Here is a 17,114-nt window from a genome sequence, read left to right as displayed (position 1 = left end):
TCTGGTAGTACCGGAAACCACATACACACCAATTCAAAAAAGCCGATCATCACAGCAGAAATAAAGTCTTCCAATGAGAGGCACAGCTGAGTTGATTGACAGGCAGGAACACTGTAGCTGTTGGCTAGGAAGCTCAAAGCCCGCCTCTTTACGTCACACTGGCTCGACAGCAGTTATGTTGAGTTCAACATTTCCAATATGGTCATAGATACTACGTTGATTATTTATAAAGTCTGTGTCTCGCAGTAGAAAAACAATGTATGATATCAACACATAACAAACAAACAGGCAAAGCTCTCTCTCTCTCTCTCTCTCTCTCTCTCTCTCTCTCTCTCTCTCTCTCTCTCTCTCTCTCTCTCTTGCAGTTTAAAAGTGTGATCCTAAATGAAACTCATCATAACAGGATGGAGTCGCAGTCCTTTCTGCATTGATACTGTATGTAATCAACATTGCAGTGCACATATTATCATCATTAATTAAACCTCAGGTGTTGACCAGGTGTTAAAGAAGTGTAGCTGTAGCACACACATGGCAGCACCTGCCTCGTCCTCCTGCTTAAAGGGCCATAATCACAGTGATAGGATTTAGAAGATTAAGCTTATGACTAATCAGATCCTGATCAGACGTTCCCCAACATGGTAACAAGCTAGTATCAAGGAACGCTACTGTCAGTGTAAATAGGAGTCTGACAGGCACTCCTGCACTTTCGTTTTCCTAGTGCACGAGGAGCTTACTGGGTCTGGCTTTGCTTGGTGCTACTACAAAACGCCTCCAAGGCTCCCCTCAGTTAGCTCTCACTTCAGAAGTTTCAGGTCAGAAGAGACAGAGTCAGAAAAGTAGTATTCAACCATTTAAACTGTCAGTTCATTGTTAGAATGTTAAAGGGATTTAAACTATTTGACGTACAAAATCTGTCACTCACTCCTGGGCTTCAGGATAATGTGCTGCCAATTTTCAATATTTTTTTTTGATATGTTGAAAAATAGTGTAAAAAAAACCCCTATAATATACTATAATATAAAAACAATTCTGCAGATTCCTCCAGAACAAGTCTGAGGCTGTATTTGAAACCACCTCCTAGTGTACAGTATGTGAAAAAGAGCAAATTCTACAGCACGCCAAAACTACCCAGAATGCGTACTGATTCTCAGTATGCAGCAGATCAGTCTTCCTCGTGTACTGTTTCCCACAATGCACAGCGCTCAATGTCACCCTTCTTCTTTTTCTTCTTTTTTGACAGGGGGCACTCAGTTTTTAGCAAGCAGCAACCTCCGGTCTTAAAATATGAAACCCATGCGGAAGTGTTATAAACTGCAGTTCATCGAGAATCTGCTTGAGGCTGGCTGCAGAAACACCAGAAACCACATCGACACCAATTAAAAAAAGGTGATCTTTGCAGCATTAATAAACATGTTTACAGCCTGGTTCAAAAAACGGCTTGGCTCTACTGTAGCTAATCTCTCTATCGGCACACACTGTACAGGGGGTGAATTATTTTCTAATGCGACTGTTCAGAAGATATTAAGACTACGAGTTTTTGCCCAAATAAGGACATGACTGACTTGACACCCAGACAGGAACACATAGTTGTTGGCTAGGAGGCTCAAACTCTGCCTCTTTATGTCACACTATGCCTGGTTGAGTTCCACATTTCCAATATGGCTGCCACCGTCGTTTCGCTTCCAAACAGTGCTCAGGAACAGATGGGTGACGTCACGTATACTATGACCATCCTTTATACAGTCTATGGTTTTTAGGTGCTGTAAAAAGGATTATATTCCATATAAACCACTTACTAACTGTTTTTAATCAAAAGTGAATGCTAGGGGCGCTGGTGGCCTAGCGGTTTAAGCGTCCCACATACAGAGAGGCTATAGTCCTCGTCGCAGGGGTCGCCAGTTCGATTCCCGGCCGGTTGACCATTTCCTGCATGTCTTCCCCCACTCTCTGCTCCCCATGTTTCCTGTCTCTCTTCAGCTGTCCTATCAAATAAAGGCAAAAAAAAAAAGGCCAAAAGTGAATCCTAAAGAAGCAGCTTCGCGATCGACTTAAATGTTGTTTTCTTCCGCATTCTGAAACCAGAAATCCAGCGATGCCTGGCCCAGCAGACTGCAGAACAGATCCAACAGAACAGTCATATTACAGACTACCTTCAAACGCAGTATGCAGTGTGCAGTATGCAGTAAGTACTGCATGCTAAATTTCTAGGTAGTATGTAGCAGGCAATTTGGAAAACAGCCCTAGTGAGAAGTGACCCTACAACCAATCATGACAGTGCTTTGAATCTGTTTTATGGCACACACATGGAAACAGCATGTGACTTGTGTTGACAGTTGCAAAGCCACACAATTGCACAAGTTTCACTTAACTTTAAAAAAAATCAGCTTTAAATCTGTCATGTCACATCCTTTCTATGCACTGACACATGGCTTATTATGTCTTACATTTCAAGTAGATGTTACTGAATGGGCACCAAATCCTGTCTTACTAACCAGACTGCACAGTGTATGAAAACAGTCAAGATTGCACTTAAAGCACTTGGCCTCTTCTGCTTCCTTATTAGGTCAAGGAGAGCAGATCTATTAAATGGGCTGAGTGGAATACTCTATCTGAATGGACTTAGCTCCTTGTCTTACAGTAGCTTAGACTGTGGTTGGTCTAAGACAGGGCAGGGATGATGACGTTGTAAAAGGGTCTGAATTATAGATTATTGTGTGTGAGCGGCTGCATGTGAGAGTGCACACTGCCGAAGCGTGCAGAGCTGCACGGGGGACAGGGAGTTCCCCTGACACACAGGGGAGCCTCACAGACACATCCTGTTGTGTAAACCACAAGGTGCACTATGGCTGTATGCAGTGGCTGTAAATTACAGAGGATAGAAACAGTTCTGTCAATGTCTAGAGAATCCTGCACTACTCACTTACTACTACTCTGGCTTTGTCATGTGCCCACAGTGGGTCTACTAGTACTATTTACAATGCTGAAGATTATTTGGATTTTAGAATAGATTTGGCCAATTTCCTAAATAATACTGTCAGTGTTTGATATCTGATATTCTCTTTGGTGACCACAACTAATTGGATGCAGTAGTTATTTTCTCTACTGATAAATGTGATGATTTGGAAAATTAGATAAAGAAATATCCATAAAATGTCTTAAAGCCAGGGCGTTGGTTTGGCCTAGCAATTAAATAGCACGTCAGTCTGATTCCTGTCTGAGGCCCTTTGCTACATGTCATTCCCAACTCTCTCGTCCCAGCTTCCTGTGCTACACACTTTCTTTTCTTTCTCAGTAAACACATTAAAGCCTCAAAGTAAAAAATAAAGGGGCGTCACATTTTTGGCTCCCGATCTGATTTTTTATTATCAAACATTTGCTGATACCGAGTTCCGAACCGATACTTGTGTTTACCTTGATAATAGTTGCACAAGAGGTAAGAGAGTTGAGCTGCACACTGTTCGGTAGCTGGCACACACTGTACGGGGGGTGAGTTTTTTTCTCACACGATGGTTCAGAAGATATTTAGATTACAAGTTTTTGCCTAAATAAGGTCATTACTGACTTGACTCTCGGACAGGAACACACAGCTGTTGGCTAGGAGGCTTAAACTCCGCCTCTCTACGTCACAATCTGCCTGGTTGAGTTCAATATGGCTGCCGCCGTCGATTGGCTTCAAAACAGAAAAATGATTAAATTCCATATAAACCACTTACTAACTTTTTTTAATCATAAGTGGATGCTAAAGAAGCAGTTTCGCGATCAGCTTAGATGTTGTGTACTTCCGCTTTCTGAAACTGGAAATCCAGCAACGCCTGGTCCAGCATACTGCAGAACAGATCCAACAGAACAGTCATATTACAGACTACCTTCAAATACAGTATGCAGGGAGCACATAGCTGTTGGCTAGGAGGCTCAAACTCCGCCCCTTTATGTCACACTATGCCTGGTTGAGTTCCACATTTCCAATATGGCTGCCGCCATTGATTGGCTTCAAAACAGCGCTCAGGAACAGATGGGAGACTTCACGGATACTACGTCCATATTTTATGCAGTCGATGCTCTGAACGCAACTCTCACGAGACTGTACGGGATTCACATGGAGAACGTAAATAGTGACAGCAAGATAGAAACACGCCCGGTTGCTTGCCACTAGCTATTGAGCGGCATGCCGTCTAGAGAACGGCAGCTGCCGCTAGCAACGAGGCTGCCAATGCTAAAGTAACAGACTGTCCTGTGTTTGGTTTATGTTTTCGCCTTTTTGAACCATATGTCCCTGGAGAGTTACTGTAGCTCAAATGCCGATCACCGATCAATTAAAAAACGCCCAGATTGACTCCGATCCGATAGTTGAGATCGGGATCGGGACATCCCTAAAAAAATATCCTAATGCCATATAAACGGTCCAACACTGTCTAAATCCGCAAAGAAGTGAAAAATGTTGACTAAAATATTCAACTACTTTCTAGAAAAGTTGCTTCCTACATCTGTATTCTTATTGGTTCATCCCAAATATTTGAGATTCAATCATAATGTTGTTTTACTGGGTAACTAAACATGCTAAAATAAATGTCCTGCTATTAAGTGCAAACTACGGCACATGACTTTCTTTGTGATGGACGTTACTAAACCACACAGTACTTTTTACCATTTCTGACTCTTTTTGGAGCTCTTATAAAAAAATACTTAATTTCCATGTTTCCATTATATTTTCTTGGTAGTTGAGACTGTTTTAACATAACAACGCTACATTTTGTTCTGTATGCATTAATATTAATTTTAGTTTCTGATAAGGACTACAATGCTGTGCTATCTGCCCTCGTAGAGATCCAGTAACACCCCCAGCACCTCGCCATATATCTGCGTTTATGAATTGAACACGGTTTGTTTATCACTTTGTTTTCCATTATCATCCAATCGATGCACGCTTTATCAGTGCTGAGACCTCTTCAGAGCTTAGACGATTACACAGCACTACTGCAGGCTGTATAATGGGTGTCAGCACAGCACACAAACACTGCCATGACTAATGATAGAGACAACCCCCCTTCCCTCTCTGAACATAAGGTTAACAAGATATTTTGAGCTGAGTCCAGTTATTCAAGATTCTGCTCTGAAAACACTTTGAGGTTTCTTAAGTTAAACAAGTGGATGGTGATAATGTTGGAGTTTTAGCTCATGTGTGTTTAGAGCACAGTAGAGAAGTAAATGCCTGTCATTGATCCAGCATCCTCACCCAATTACCATCTTTGTCATGGAGCTAATTAGATGTTTCAGGATTTATGTTACAATGGTCCTGTGGGATTATTACAACCCTTAGCAGTGGAGGCTGGGACTGCATTTATATTGACATGGTCGTCTACCATATTTCCGAGTCGACTCTTTTCAAAGATGAAGTTTTCAACATAGTTTTAAGGTGCATTTCGACCAAGAGTTCCAGGGTCTTTTAGCCCCCAGAACTACTTTTCCCAGGACTAAAAGGTTCCTGTGCCCCCATTGTTGTCTGCGTTTTGACCGCAGGCTGAACTCCTGGGTAGATTGTGGAAATCAGTCCAGTGACGTATGGAGAAAAATAAATTATATTAAATAATACTTTGAAATCTTACTAAAAAACTAAACTAGTATGGATTCCCAGAAACTCCCTCTGTGTTTCAACAGCTGTGTAAACTCCACAAACACCGTTACGTTCAACTGAAAGTCCCAGGACCTTTGAAAAGTACTACCCCTTCCAAGCAGGGGCTTTTCAGGGGGGAGATTATCTACCCCTGACCTAAATTTAGACCCTGGTTCCTCCAGTTGAAAAGCACGTAGTTCAATGGTAAAGTCCCTAGTTCCGGGGTAAAGTTTCTGCGGTCGAAAAACAACTATATTGTCATTTGTGATTACTCTACCAGCTCTTATTCTAATGAAATCTCGGTTTGTAAAATTGAGAAAAAAAGGAATTAAAATGTGCTCTTAAACTAAAGGTGACCTCAACAAATGTCTTGTTTTGCCCGAGCAATGACCTGAAACTCCAAAATTAAAATAGACAACAGATATTTCTCCCATTTCTGAAGCCAGACCAACAAGTGTTCTGTATTACAAACCTGCTAATTAATCTACTTTGAATAGACTCTTCATTGGAGCTTTGCCAAAATGTATAGTTCCCAATTTAACCGTAAAAGGAAGGCATAGAGTTAGAGTGTGGGTCAATATAGGTTAAATAATGACACTCTCCGTTGATCAGATTTTCTGCTTCCTAAAGGGGAGACTGATGATTGCGAGGCTGCTGATGTGATTATTCAGTGAAGTGAATATAATAAGAGGAATCTTAAAACACTCATGCTTCAAAGAAAAGCTCCGGGTGTCTAGACTGAGCATCTTGACTTCGATTAACTTATTGAAGTTGATGGAAGATAATTTTAAAGCCTGGGAGAGCGCCAGATGCTCATTTCTTGAGGAAATAAACAGAATTAAGGGTTGTTTGATCAATGACAGCGTCTCACTGTGTCTGGTTTGAACAGCGGCACTGCCTAGAATAAGGTATTCAGAGTAGATGCTATAGTTGAACTTCCTGGTGTTTGTTTTTTCAGATGAGCATCAATCTGTGAGTGTGAGAGAGTGTCAGAGGATGCACCTGATCTGCAAGGCCCAGCGCTGAGGGAGGTCCACAGAGCCCATCATGTCTCACCACCACCACCACCAACACTACCACCGCGTCCCCCACGGCCGTACCATGAGCTCTGAGGAGAGGAGCTCCACGCCGAGCAACAAGAGCTCCACGCCAGTTCACAAGAGCGCCTCCTCATCTTCCTCCTCTCAGAGAGACAGCCGGCAGGTAACTGACCAGCTGCAGGGTTGAAACCATACCGACATAGTTTCATAGTTGTGATGCAACTTCAGCAGAGGTTGTATTCAGGGGAGTGAATATTATTTAGGGTTGTTACAGTCTTCTGTCAGTGCCAGTTTGTCTCAGGAAAAATCAGGCACATCGCAGGAAAATCGTCCTGCCAGAAAATATTAAATCAGGAACAATTAATTCAGCAGCTTCAGTGTGTTCAACAAAACCAGTCAGAACATTTTTGTGATGACCCTGTCAGTTGTGATGAAATCATCTGCCAGAGCAGACATCACTCTGCATCACCATTAAAGTAAAAACAAATGGAGCAGCACCAGATCACCTCTGCAAACTGCACACGTGTTTTATGAGTGTTTTTAATGTGGGACACCTTTTGTTAGCTAAACCTGAACAAACAGCCTCTGGCTGTGACTGAAATCACTCACTATGCACCATATAGTGCATTACAGAGGGAATATGCTATTTTGTGTCCCAATTCTGAGAAAGGATTATTATACCCTATGTAGTGGACTCAAAGTTTCCCACAATGTGAAAGTAGCGTACAACTGTAGTTAATAACAGAGCAATATATCCCATCATGCATTGCGGTGTAATGAGTGTTCTATGTCAAGGGTCCCCAAACTTTTCAGACACAACATATAAGTGCCAAAGACTTGCAACCTCCACTTTCCCTCAAAATGATTAAATGTTGCTTCATACTTCATTTAGCTGGCCTGAAGAAAATTGGTCTACCTACATGCTCATGTGGCTGTTTCCTGTGCTGTTATGAATTAACCGGCTTCTACAGATGCTTTTGTTAATTAACTGTTAACTAACTAACCTAGGAGTCATCTGACAACAGAGAAAAGCAGAAAACTAATGAAAATTGTTATTATTATTATTTCAAATGTAACTACTATTTTTGTTGATATTTGTTTCAATAATAAGTAAAATATGCTACAGTGTTCCTGTCTGTCAATTAAGTCAGCTGTGCCTCTCATTGGAAGAATTGTAATCTTAATATCTTTAAAATTGCTGCATTAGAAAAAAAATTCCCCCCGTACAGTGTGTGCCGGTCAATAAATGAGCTATCCAGACTACACTGGTCTTTTGTACCAGGCTGTAAACATCTTTATTTCTGATGTAAAGATCAGCTTTTTGAATTGGTGTGTATGTGGTTTCCGGAGCCAGACTCAAGCGGATACTCGAGAAACTGCAGTTTTCAGCACTCATATTTTTAGACCTTCGGTTACCGCTTGGTTAAATGTGCAACAGCAATGATGTCATCAGTCCTGAGACGGCAAGTAGTGTCTGAAAGGTTTAATGAATTGCCCTCTATCCAGCTCACTATACAGTCCCCTGCATTCAAATCCCTGTATAGGGAGTAGGAAATGATAGCCTTGAAGAGTAACTGAAGACTGGGAGTAAAAACACAGCTATAGGTAGCTGGCAGAGAAGATGGCAGCAATATATTTGGCCAGTTCTGCTGTTGAGATGAGATTTTTTTCATGACAGCGCACTCTACGTACATGTCAGAAATTCAATCAGGGGTCAAAAAGCTAAAATAGTGATCCTGTTTGAAGCTGAATGCCCCACAGAAACAGATCTGGTTGAAAATGGACCCACTTGGAAATTTCGAGTGACTCATTTCATGAAAATGTGTTTCAATCCCACAGTTTCTAACAGTTGAAATGACTCCATTTCCCCCTCTGCTAATGATCTGGGATATAGGCCCATCTCCTCTGATAATGACTGGTGGAAAACAGTTTCTTAACTCTTCAGGTTCCATTATAGAAAAATAACCTCATAGACAATCGGCCCTCCAAGACATTATGAGTTAATTAGATGACTAATCAGCTGAGCTGGAGCATCCCTAATCCCCTGGTTAGTAAGTGAAGCCCTGCAGATTCTTCGTTAACAATGAAAGAGGCTCTTATTTCACGGTTCACACCAGAAGTGCTTAATGTTAACCCAGCAGTAATCCATCTGCAGCCCCTGGCCCTCTCTTCCTTACCAAGCTGCTGTGTCACTGTGGGCCGCGCAGGAACAGGACACTCGAATTGGAATCAGTGACATCACAGCTTTTCCGTCGGCACTAGCTGATGAATATTTCATGAGGCACAGGCGGAGGCTCAGTGCTCCACTAAACATGTGGCACGCTCTGGTATTCTGTGTGGGAGCACAGCTTGGGATGGCGCTCCGAAGACTGAAAAAAAAGGGAGTGTTTGAAAAATGAGGCCCGTTTGAAAGGAACAGTTGAAGGTCTGCAGCTGGATGAGGCAGACGGTTAACCCTTTCAGCGCTTTGTGTTCATTGTCCCCAATCTTTCATGTCGGCTGCTGGGCTCCTGATAAGAAGGCCTTCATGGGTGAAAGGGTACAGTTTTTAATTTCCCAGACGATCCATTATCTTAAAGCCAGCTTAATCTGAGAGGAAGGTTATCTATTAGCTCTTCTTTTATTATTTTTGTCTTTGGCTGTGTTTAATAACTTCAGGTACTTGTCTAAGAGGCAGCTGTTAAGATAACCAAAAAGTCTTTATTAGCTGATTTCATTAATTTTGTTCACCATCCTGATGGAGACATCGAGACTAAAAGAATCAGCAAACTAAACATGAATTAGTTCTTAATTGTCGCAGCTGTTTTGTTGTGTCGGCTCAATGAGGCAGGGATGCACCTGTCTGCGATTCAAACTCTTTGATGTGTCAGTAACAGAAGTATCATTTAAAAAAACTGTTATGGATCCCCTTCTTTCAAATCATACCCAACTCAGCCATCATGTCGGCAAAAAGAAGGTACATTGAAGGTACATGAAAAAGACTGTCATAGTTAAGTCCATCAATCAATCAATCAATCAATCTGCATTTGTATAGCACCAAATTCCAACAAACGTTATCTTTTACAAACATAGCAGGTCTAGACCGTACTCTATGTTAAATTATTAACAGAGACCCAACACCAAGACAGGGTAAGTCTTATCTCATCTTAATACACCATGAGCATTGCACCTTCCCACATAGCAAAATTGGTCTGGCCCGGTTCTGGCCCACAATACACTTAGACTCGGCCAACATACCGCAAAAAAAGACAGCTCTTCAGTGGCCCAGATATAGTTTGCCAGAGACGGCCCATACATAGGCCAGCTAAATCCCAAGCTCAACCTTAATCGGCCCAGATGTGGTATGGACAGATCTGGGCCACATAAACCAAGCCACAATCGGGCCAGATGTGGCATGCCATTATATATACAATGCCATCATTGCCAGACCTGGCCCACATCCGGTTGACATACCACTTGCCATACCACTTGCCATGCAAGCAGTCAACCAGCAGTGCCGGCTTGACGCCAGATCTGTCCCAGACCTATCTGCTGTGTGGGACCATGACCATTGCACCTCGCAGTATTTAGCTAGTTACAGCGGCGAGGAAGTACTTCCTTTTAACAGGCAGAAACCTCGAGCAGAAACAGAGTCATGTTAGACAGCCATCTGCCTTGACAGAGTTGGGGTTGGAAAGAAGGATAGAGGAGAATAAGAAAGAGAGAGAGCGATGATAGTGATGAGGCGAATAGTAGTAGTAGTAGTAGCTGTTGCTGCTGGAGTCCAGCCTGTCCGTATCGTTTAGTGGAGTTGTCTATAGCCTCTGAGTAAACTGTGTTTCTGTGATAAGATATACTCTGTCAGATTTGTATGGCTAACTTAAAGTTAGCATAGTTTGTTGTTTCCTCCTTTGACCATATTATTCAATCAGATAAATCAATACATTATATTTGAAGCACAATCTCGTAAATAAAAACAAAACCATCTGTCTCCAGATATTTAAAGGGGACATATCACGCTTTTTTCATCAATATATATTGGTCTAAGAGGTCCCCAAAACATGTCTTTAAAGTTTATGCTCAAAAAACACTTTGAAATCAGATTTTGGCATGCCTGAAAAGCCCTCTTCTTCAGTCCTCCTCAGAACACTCTGTTTTCCCTCTGACCACGCCCCCTCAAGAAGTGGATGTGCCTCGGCTCTCCAGCACGTTGATCTAATGTTTACATGTTGGCTGAATATACACGGCTGCTCAGAGATCACGTTACTTCAACCCTCTGAATTTGATCCAGAATCTGATCCTGATAGAGAGGCGCCTGTAGCAGGACCTTTCTGAAGGACTGGTCACAGATTTAGTGTTTCTTGTTGTTTTATTTATCAGTATGTAGACGTGTGTCTTGGGACACAGCTACGAACATGTAGCTATGTGGCTATGCTAACCAGCGCTAGCACTTTTACATGATAAATACAAATCATCCACTAGATCTTCAAATCTGCAGACGTGGGGAGTAAAACCGACCTCTGCCAGAAATGCAGCAGGACCGTTCTGAAGGATTGGTCACAGATTTAGTGTTTCTTGTTGTTTTATTTGTCAGTATGTCGACGTGTGTCTTGGTACACAGCTACAGCTACGAACATGTAGCTATGCTAACTAGCGCTAGCACTTATCCATGATAAATAAAATCATCCACTAGATCTTCAAATCTGCAGACGTGGGGAGTAAAACCGACCTCTGTGTTTAGTAAGACAGCCTACAACTAGCATGCCTCCCTCCTAAGCTCCTTGTTACTACACATTTGTGCAGGGAATGAAAAACGGAGGGGGGATTCAGTATTATTTTATACAGTCTATGGGCTGAACAAGCTCCGAGCTCTGACTCCGTGACAGACCGGATATTGTTGTTACGTAACAAAAACACGGAAGTCTGAAACGGCTCGTTTCACACACATTTACAGAAAGGTGTAGAAATCAAAACAGGGGCAGAATGGATTGTTTTCATTCTCGGGGGGTTTGTAGACATGCCAGGGAAACATATTTCAGGTAGAGAACCATTAAAAAGTCAATTTTGCATGATATGTCACCTTTAAAGGCTGACCTCTGACCCATGAGGTCACTGGGGACCTGGGGGGCAGGGCGTGATCGATCTAAGATGCTTGTAAGTTTACATGAAAAGGCTCAATATGAGCCATTTTTAAAATGTTGTAGTGTTTCAGGAAGACAAAAGAGTGATTTCAATGTAACATATATTTAGAATATACCAGGACAAAACTGGACATTAATGACTGAACTAAATATACTCATTGCTCCATATTCCTGTTACCTTTCAATACTGACCTACACATTTTGATCGGTAGCTTATTCTGACCTTGGAAACATTCATTTGTATGTATCTCTTAGTTAGCAGTGAAACTTTCAATCATCTAACGTGATATGGGACAAGGGAAAATTCTGGATCTATTAAATGGACTTTAAGATTTAATGGTAACAAGGCTTCATGGGTTAAAAATAGACTTGTATTAATTCTCATTATGAGATAGATGATAACATAAGTAGATCTGGAAACATTGCTAAGTGGTTTGTGAGGATGTCTTTGTGAGTATGGATAGTTTATGAGCATTATTGATTTTATAAAAGGTTATGCCTGCATGTTCGTTGCCTGTCAACTTAAGTGTTTCCCTGCATTACCGGGGACTTCCACCAGATCCGTGTCTGGTCCGTCTCCAGTCTGCTGCGGTCTGGCTCCGTGCTCTCTCATCAGTCAACACCCACCGTTTGCATGTTCAGAACGCAGCACGGAGCAGGACCACCAGACAGCTGGAGTCATGTGACCAAGGTTTTCCCGTGGTAACTACTGCATTAATGAATATCCTACTCCTCTCCTCATCCATGTTACCTTTATGGTCCTCTGAAAACCTCTGACCTGATGACTCCAGGTGTGGCTCCGCTCATTATGACAGTTTGTTGTTGTAGTTAAGTGAAGAGTGATCTGGTGATAACAACACGGAGTGTTTTATTCTGAAAATTCACCGGATGTTTTCTTTTGTTTTGGTGCCTGACTTCCTGTTCTGCTCGATCTTCTCTGTTGAGATTGATGCGTTGTGCTCCGGCATCCGGCAATAATAGAAGTCTTGTGTATCTGATCAGGAGGGCTCCGAGTTGCTGGACCCGAGATGCAGCCGGAACGCGACGGAGCAGATCCAGTGGGAGTTGACATATTGACCAGAATAGAAACCTATCCGATTCGATGTCGTGATGGATCGGAGACAGACTGGACACGGATCCGGTGGAATTTGGCCCTATGTGTCTGCATGGCGAGTTGTGTATAGGGTGTTCATAGTGATATCATATCTGTGCTGAAAAAGACAGCAGTGCAGTGTCTTTTTTCTAGAGAGTAAGAAAAGACCTGAACCAGTTGGTGGGATTCTCAGTTATTGTAAAAAATTGAGAGTTTTATTGGGGGGAAACCTTTAATGAGATCCAGCCCCCATTTTTAAATCAATACATGTCACTTTTCCCTCTGCTGACAACTCCTGCTCACTGTGCAGACCCTCGCGAGAGCAATTAGAGGCACCACCTGCAGAAAGCACTGAATCCCCCCCCCCCCCCCCCCCCCCTCCTCCCTCTTATCTTACAAACACACATCCTCAAACCCACTCCCACACACACAGAAACACAAAAGTTGATTCAGGATGTCGCCACTTTATCATTTTTCTCTTGCTGTTTGTCATTTCCTGTTCTGATAAGACGTTTTCAGCCAAGAGATAGAAGAAGGAGTCAATGTAATCACGCTCTGTGTTCATAGAAAATAATAAAGAAAGGTCTCTTTGATCTCTGAGATTGGATAAATCAATGATCAGATGCTACCATGTCTGAAAGTGGCTGTTTTTCATTGTAATGACCAGAAGATACAAATGTTGCTGTCGATGAAAGAATGAAAGAGCTCTTTCTTTGACAGCCGAACAAAACAATATATTTCCTCTCCTGTTGAGCTTACCAAAGACGTTATTAAAGAAGTTGTTTATTTATCCTGTGGGCAGGTTGTTATAGTATCTGATAATCTAATTTCTTCATCACACAATTGATCCACTGAAAAACAGGGAGGAGGGTTTTGATAGAGAGAAGAAAAAACAACATACTGGGGTGGTTTTAATCTTTCCAACCTCTCCATGACACGGACCAACTTAATCCCTTTGCTTTATTGTTTAATATGAGGAGATTTGGGCTTATTGCCTGTCAGATATATATCAGGGGTGAAGAAATCTGGATTAAGGGTCAGCTTTTAACGAAGCAATCAAAGGAATTTCTAAAGGCATCAATATTTATTAGCCTCATACTTCGACTGAGAAGAACACAAGCGTCAAACAGTCTCTTCACAAACACAATCATTAGAATTTTACTTTGTGTGGTTAAAAAATTAAGAAAACAAATATTTTTGAATGTTTTACAGAAATATTATTATTTAAATAGACCTAGACAAATGTCTTCATCCTGTTGGAATCTTCCCCATTCTGTTTTATTTTAAGATATGAATATTAGGACACCTTTTGAGTCGACCTTGAGAAAGTTTTTCATGTTTATCTTTTATTATGAGGATCAGGAATGAATTTTTCTCTCGCTTGAAGATGTTATTGTATTGTTGCTGTCAGCAGCCTCGTGCCTTATAAAACTCAGCCGTTAAAACACGTGGACTGTAGGTCTCTTACTGCCTCTGTGGTGTTTACACAGACCATGAGACTCCCTGCCTCTTGAGGTGTTAACTTCTCATCCATGTGGCAGCCCTCCTCCTGCTCTTAAGCTTTACAGCCAAGCAGTGAAATCCAGCCTTACAACACTCAACACTTCCTCTGTGGTTGTTAGCCTCAAAAATATGAGTGCAGTGGTGATTGTGGGAAAGGAGATGGGAATATGTTACAAATACTCTTATCAAGAAGTATATTTTCACAGTGTAGTATATTTAAAATACATTAACAGTGTATTTACTCAAAAACAACAGGATTCCTGACACTGGAACTTGTGTTTAAATTATTTAGTATTTGGTATTTTGTAGAGCTACAAAGCGGTGAAAACTATATCTTATACCTTAGAAACTACACATTTAGCAATGAAATGTATATCTGTCATCGTCCGATTTAATTGAGTTAATCAAAAGTGTGAAGAGTATTAGGGGTGTAACAATTTTTTTTAACAACGATTCGATTCGTATCATGATTCGTGGTTGCCGATACGATTAAAAGACGATATTGGTTCATTTAGAACGATACGATCCAAAACGATTCAGTGACTTGAAATCGATTCAGTAACTTTTGTGCCAAAAATTCAACCAGTGTGACTGTGAAATAAATACCTTGATACTGGACAGTGCTAGATTCCTATCGTTTCTTGTAAGGGAATCAGGTATAAATTAATTATGGATATAAATGTGTGAAATCCCACAGTGCCTTAGTAGGTGGTTGGATAGATTTGTGGTGTTGCTGTGGGACTTTACTTGACCTTTACATGTCCTACAAACAGTGAGTGACTTATTTAGAACATCTACGTCTTTGCAAAAGCCAAAGTGTTTCCACACGCTGGACCGCAATGGTGGCTCGCTCGCCGGCTTCTCCTCTGCCATCCGCCATGCTGTTTTGTTGTCTGCTGACTCGTGGTGATGATGTTACAGACAGACAGCATGAATTGAGTATTGTTTAACGTCTTTATCATTAAAAGTGCAATAAAACACATCCATATACAGTCTGCCGATGTAGCACATGAATCGTTACACCCCTAAAGAGTATCATCAATTTTATATACTGATACAAATATACATACACCCAAAATACAAAGATTAGCTTCCTCTACCAACGACACCTCTCCACTACCGTCACCCACTTCCTCTTCCCCCACCTACCCACCACTTATCTGATTTAATCAGGTGACCTCATTGTGATCAATTCTGTCTTATGAGGGAGGACTGAGCATAGTAGACAGAACAAATACACTTAAATAAAGAACAAATACTGCACACATTAAACACAGAAACCTAAACCAGCAGCACAACTACACACGTCTCTCTTTGTAGATTTGAAATTAAACTTTCAATATCAACCAATGAGATTTTACATTCAATCTTAGTTCCTTTATTGATGCCAGTGATGATAAGTCCATCTATTTAATCAGTATGATAATAAGTATCTGTGATGGAGGGCAAACACAATGATAAACTACACCAGGTTGTTTTAAGGGAAAGTGAGCAGCACTGGAGAAATTGAGATCTCCATACAAACAGACAGACATGAAGGCTCGCTCTACAGTCAATTTCCTGTGCCTCAGAAAAAAAGTGTGCTGTTAGAAGAAATCCACTTTTACCCACATATGGCTTCAGACAACCTCGCTCCAACCATGTCACTTTTTTTTGAAGTAAGCTAAAAATATAGACTGTGAGTCTCTAAGGACAGTGGTTGCACTAATTTAAAATAAGTACTTTGTCGGAAAATAACAAGGTGGTTTTCTTGCAGCTAGGCCTGCAGCAAAAAGTTATTTTAGCCTTGGTTAATCAGCTGGTTGTATCTGTCATTTATGTATTTAGAAAAAAGGATTAAGTAATATAAATGCTGTCTTCAAAAATTGTATTTCGTCAGGACAACAAATCAGAACTTAGAGGTGTAAGAGAGAAAAATCTTACACTTAAGCAGCCAAATCATTTATTATCCAATGTAGTTTTCAAATATGCAGCGATTGACAAATCAGGGCTAAGTTGTTTTAAAAGACAGATTGGTTTTCAAAGCAGAAGAGATAATTTACTCATCCTCCAAAATCCAAAACATCCTATAGTCTCTAGATTAAGATTTTCTTTTATTTAAAGAAAACATGTTGTTCTCCCTCCTCTTTAGTCTCCTGGGACAAAAACACAACAAACTAGGGATGCACGATATTGGATTTTTTGCCAATATCCGATATGCCGATATTTTACAACTAATTAAGCCTATTACCGGTACCGATATTTTTTTCCCACACACCTAATTGCAGAGATCATCAATTCTCTTCTGTATTGGAGTTAGCGTACAGTATTATGGTGGTACTCTCATCACATTTGTTATGTAATATTCATTTCTTGTGCAAAATAAGAAAAATACTTAAAACTGCATATTTATTTATGACAATTGCTTTCAAACCAAATTCATACAAAAAGATACATCCTACTTAAAACTTGGATGATACTCTCCCTGAGACAATCGTAACAATAACCCACAACCAGGGCAAATTTGGCCAACTTCACATTTGACATAGTAAGTAAACCTAACCTCTGTTCACAGGGAACATGTAAGAAGTGCAACTGTACAGCAATTAAACCCAAATTAAATCAAATGTTTACTCTTTGACAGTAAATGTGCCTAAATGAGTCAGCTACATGTACCTTACAGACTGCTGCTTAAATTCAAATCTAACTTAAAACATGAGCCCAACATGTGAGCAGCAGACCATTATTTATTGGTTAATTATATCAGC

The 17,114-nt window shown here is 41.0% G+C and overlaps 1 protein-coding gene across 4 annotated transcripts in view; it reads left to right on the top strand.

Moving 5' to 3' along the window:
* The window catches only part of osbpl6 (oxysterol binding protein-like 6), a 49,421-nt gene that overhangs the window by 6,021 nt on the left and 26,286 nt on the right, over nucleotides 1–17,114 (top strand). For all 4 annotated transcript variants that reach the window (XM_034694451.1, XM_034694448.1, XM_034694449.1 and 1 more), the window contains exon 2: nucleotides 6,570–6,814. In XM_034694451.1, the coding sequence (XP_034550342.1) occupies nucleotides 6,659–6,814 (156 nt within the window). In that variant the 5' untranslated portion in view covers nucleotides 6,570–6,658. The remainder of the gene's footprint in view (nucleotides 1–6,569; nucleotides 6,815–17,114) is intronic.

The sequence above is a fragment of the Notolabrus celidotus genome, chromosome 10 (genome assembly GCF_009762535.1).
Source record: "Notolabrus celidotus isolate fNotCel1 chromosome 10, fNotCel1.pri, whole genome shotgun sequence".
Taxonomy (NCBI): Eukaryota; Metazoa; Chordata; class Actinopteri; order Labriformes; family Labridae; genus Notolabrus; species Notolabrus celidotus.
Note: the sequence above shows the minus strand (reverse complement) of the source record. Positions and strands in the feature narration are given on the sequence as shown.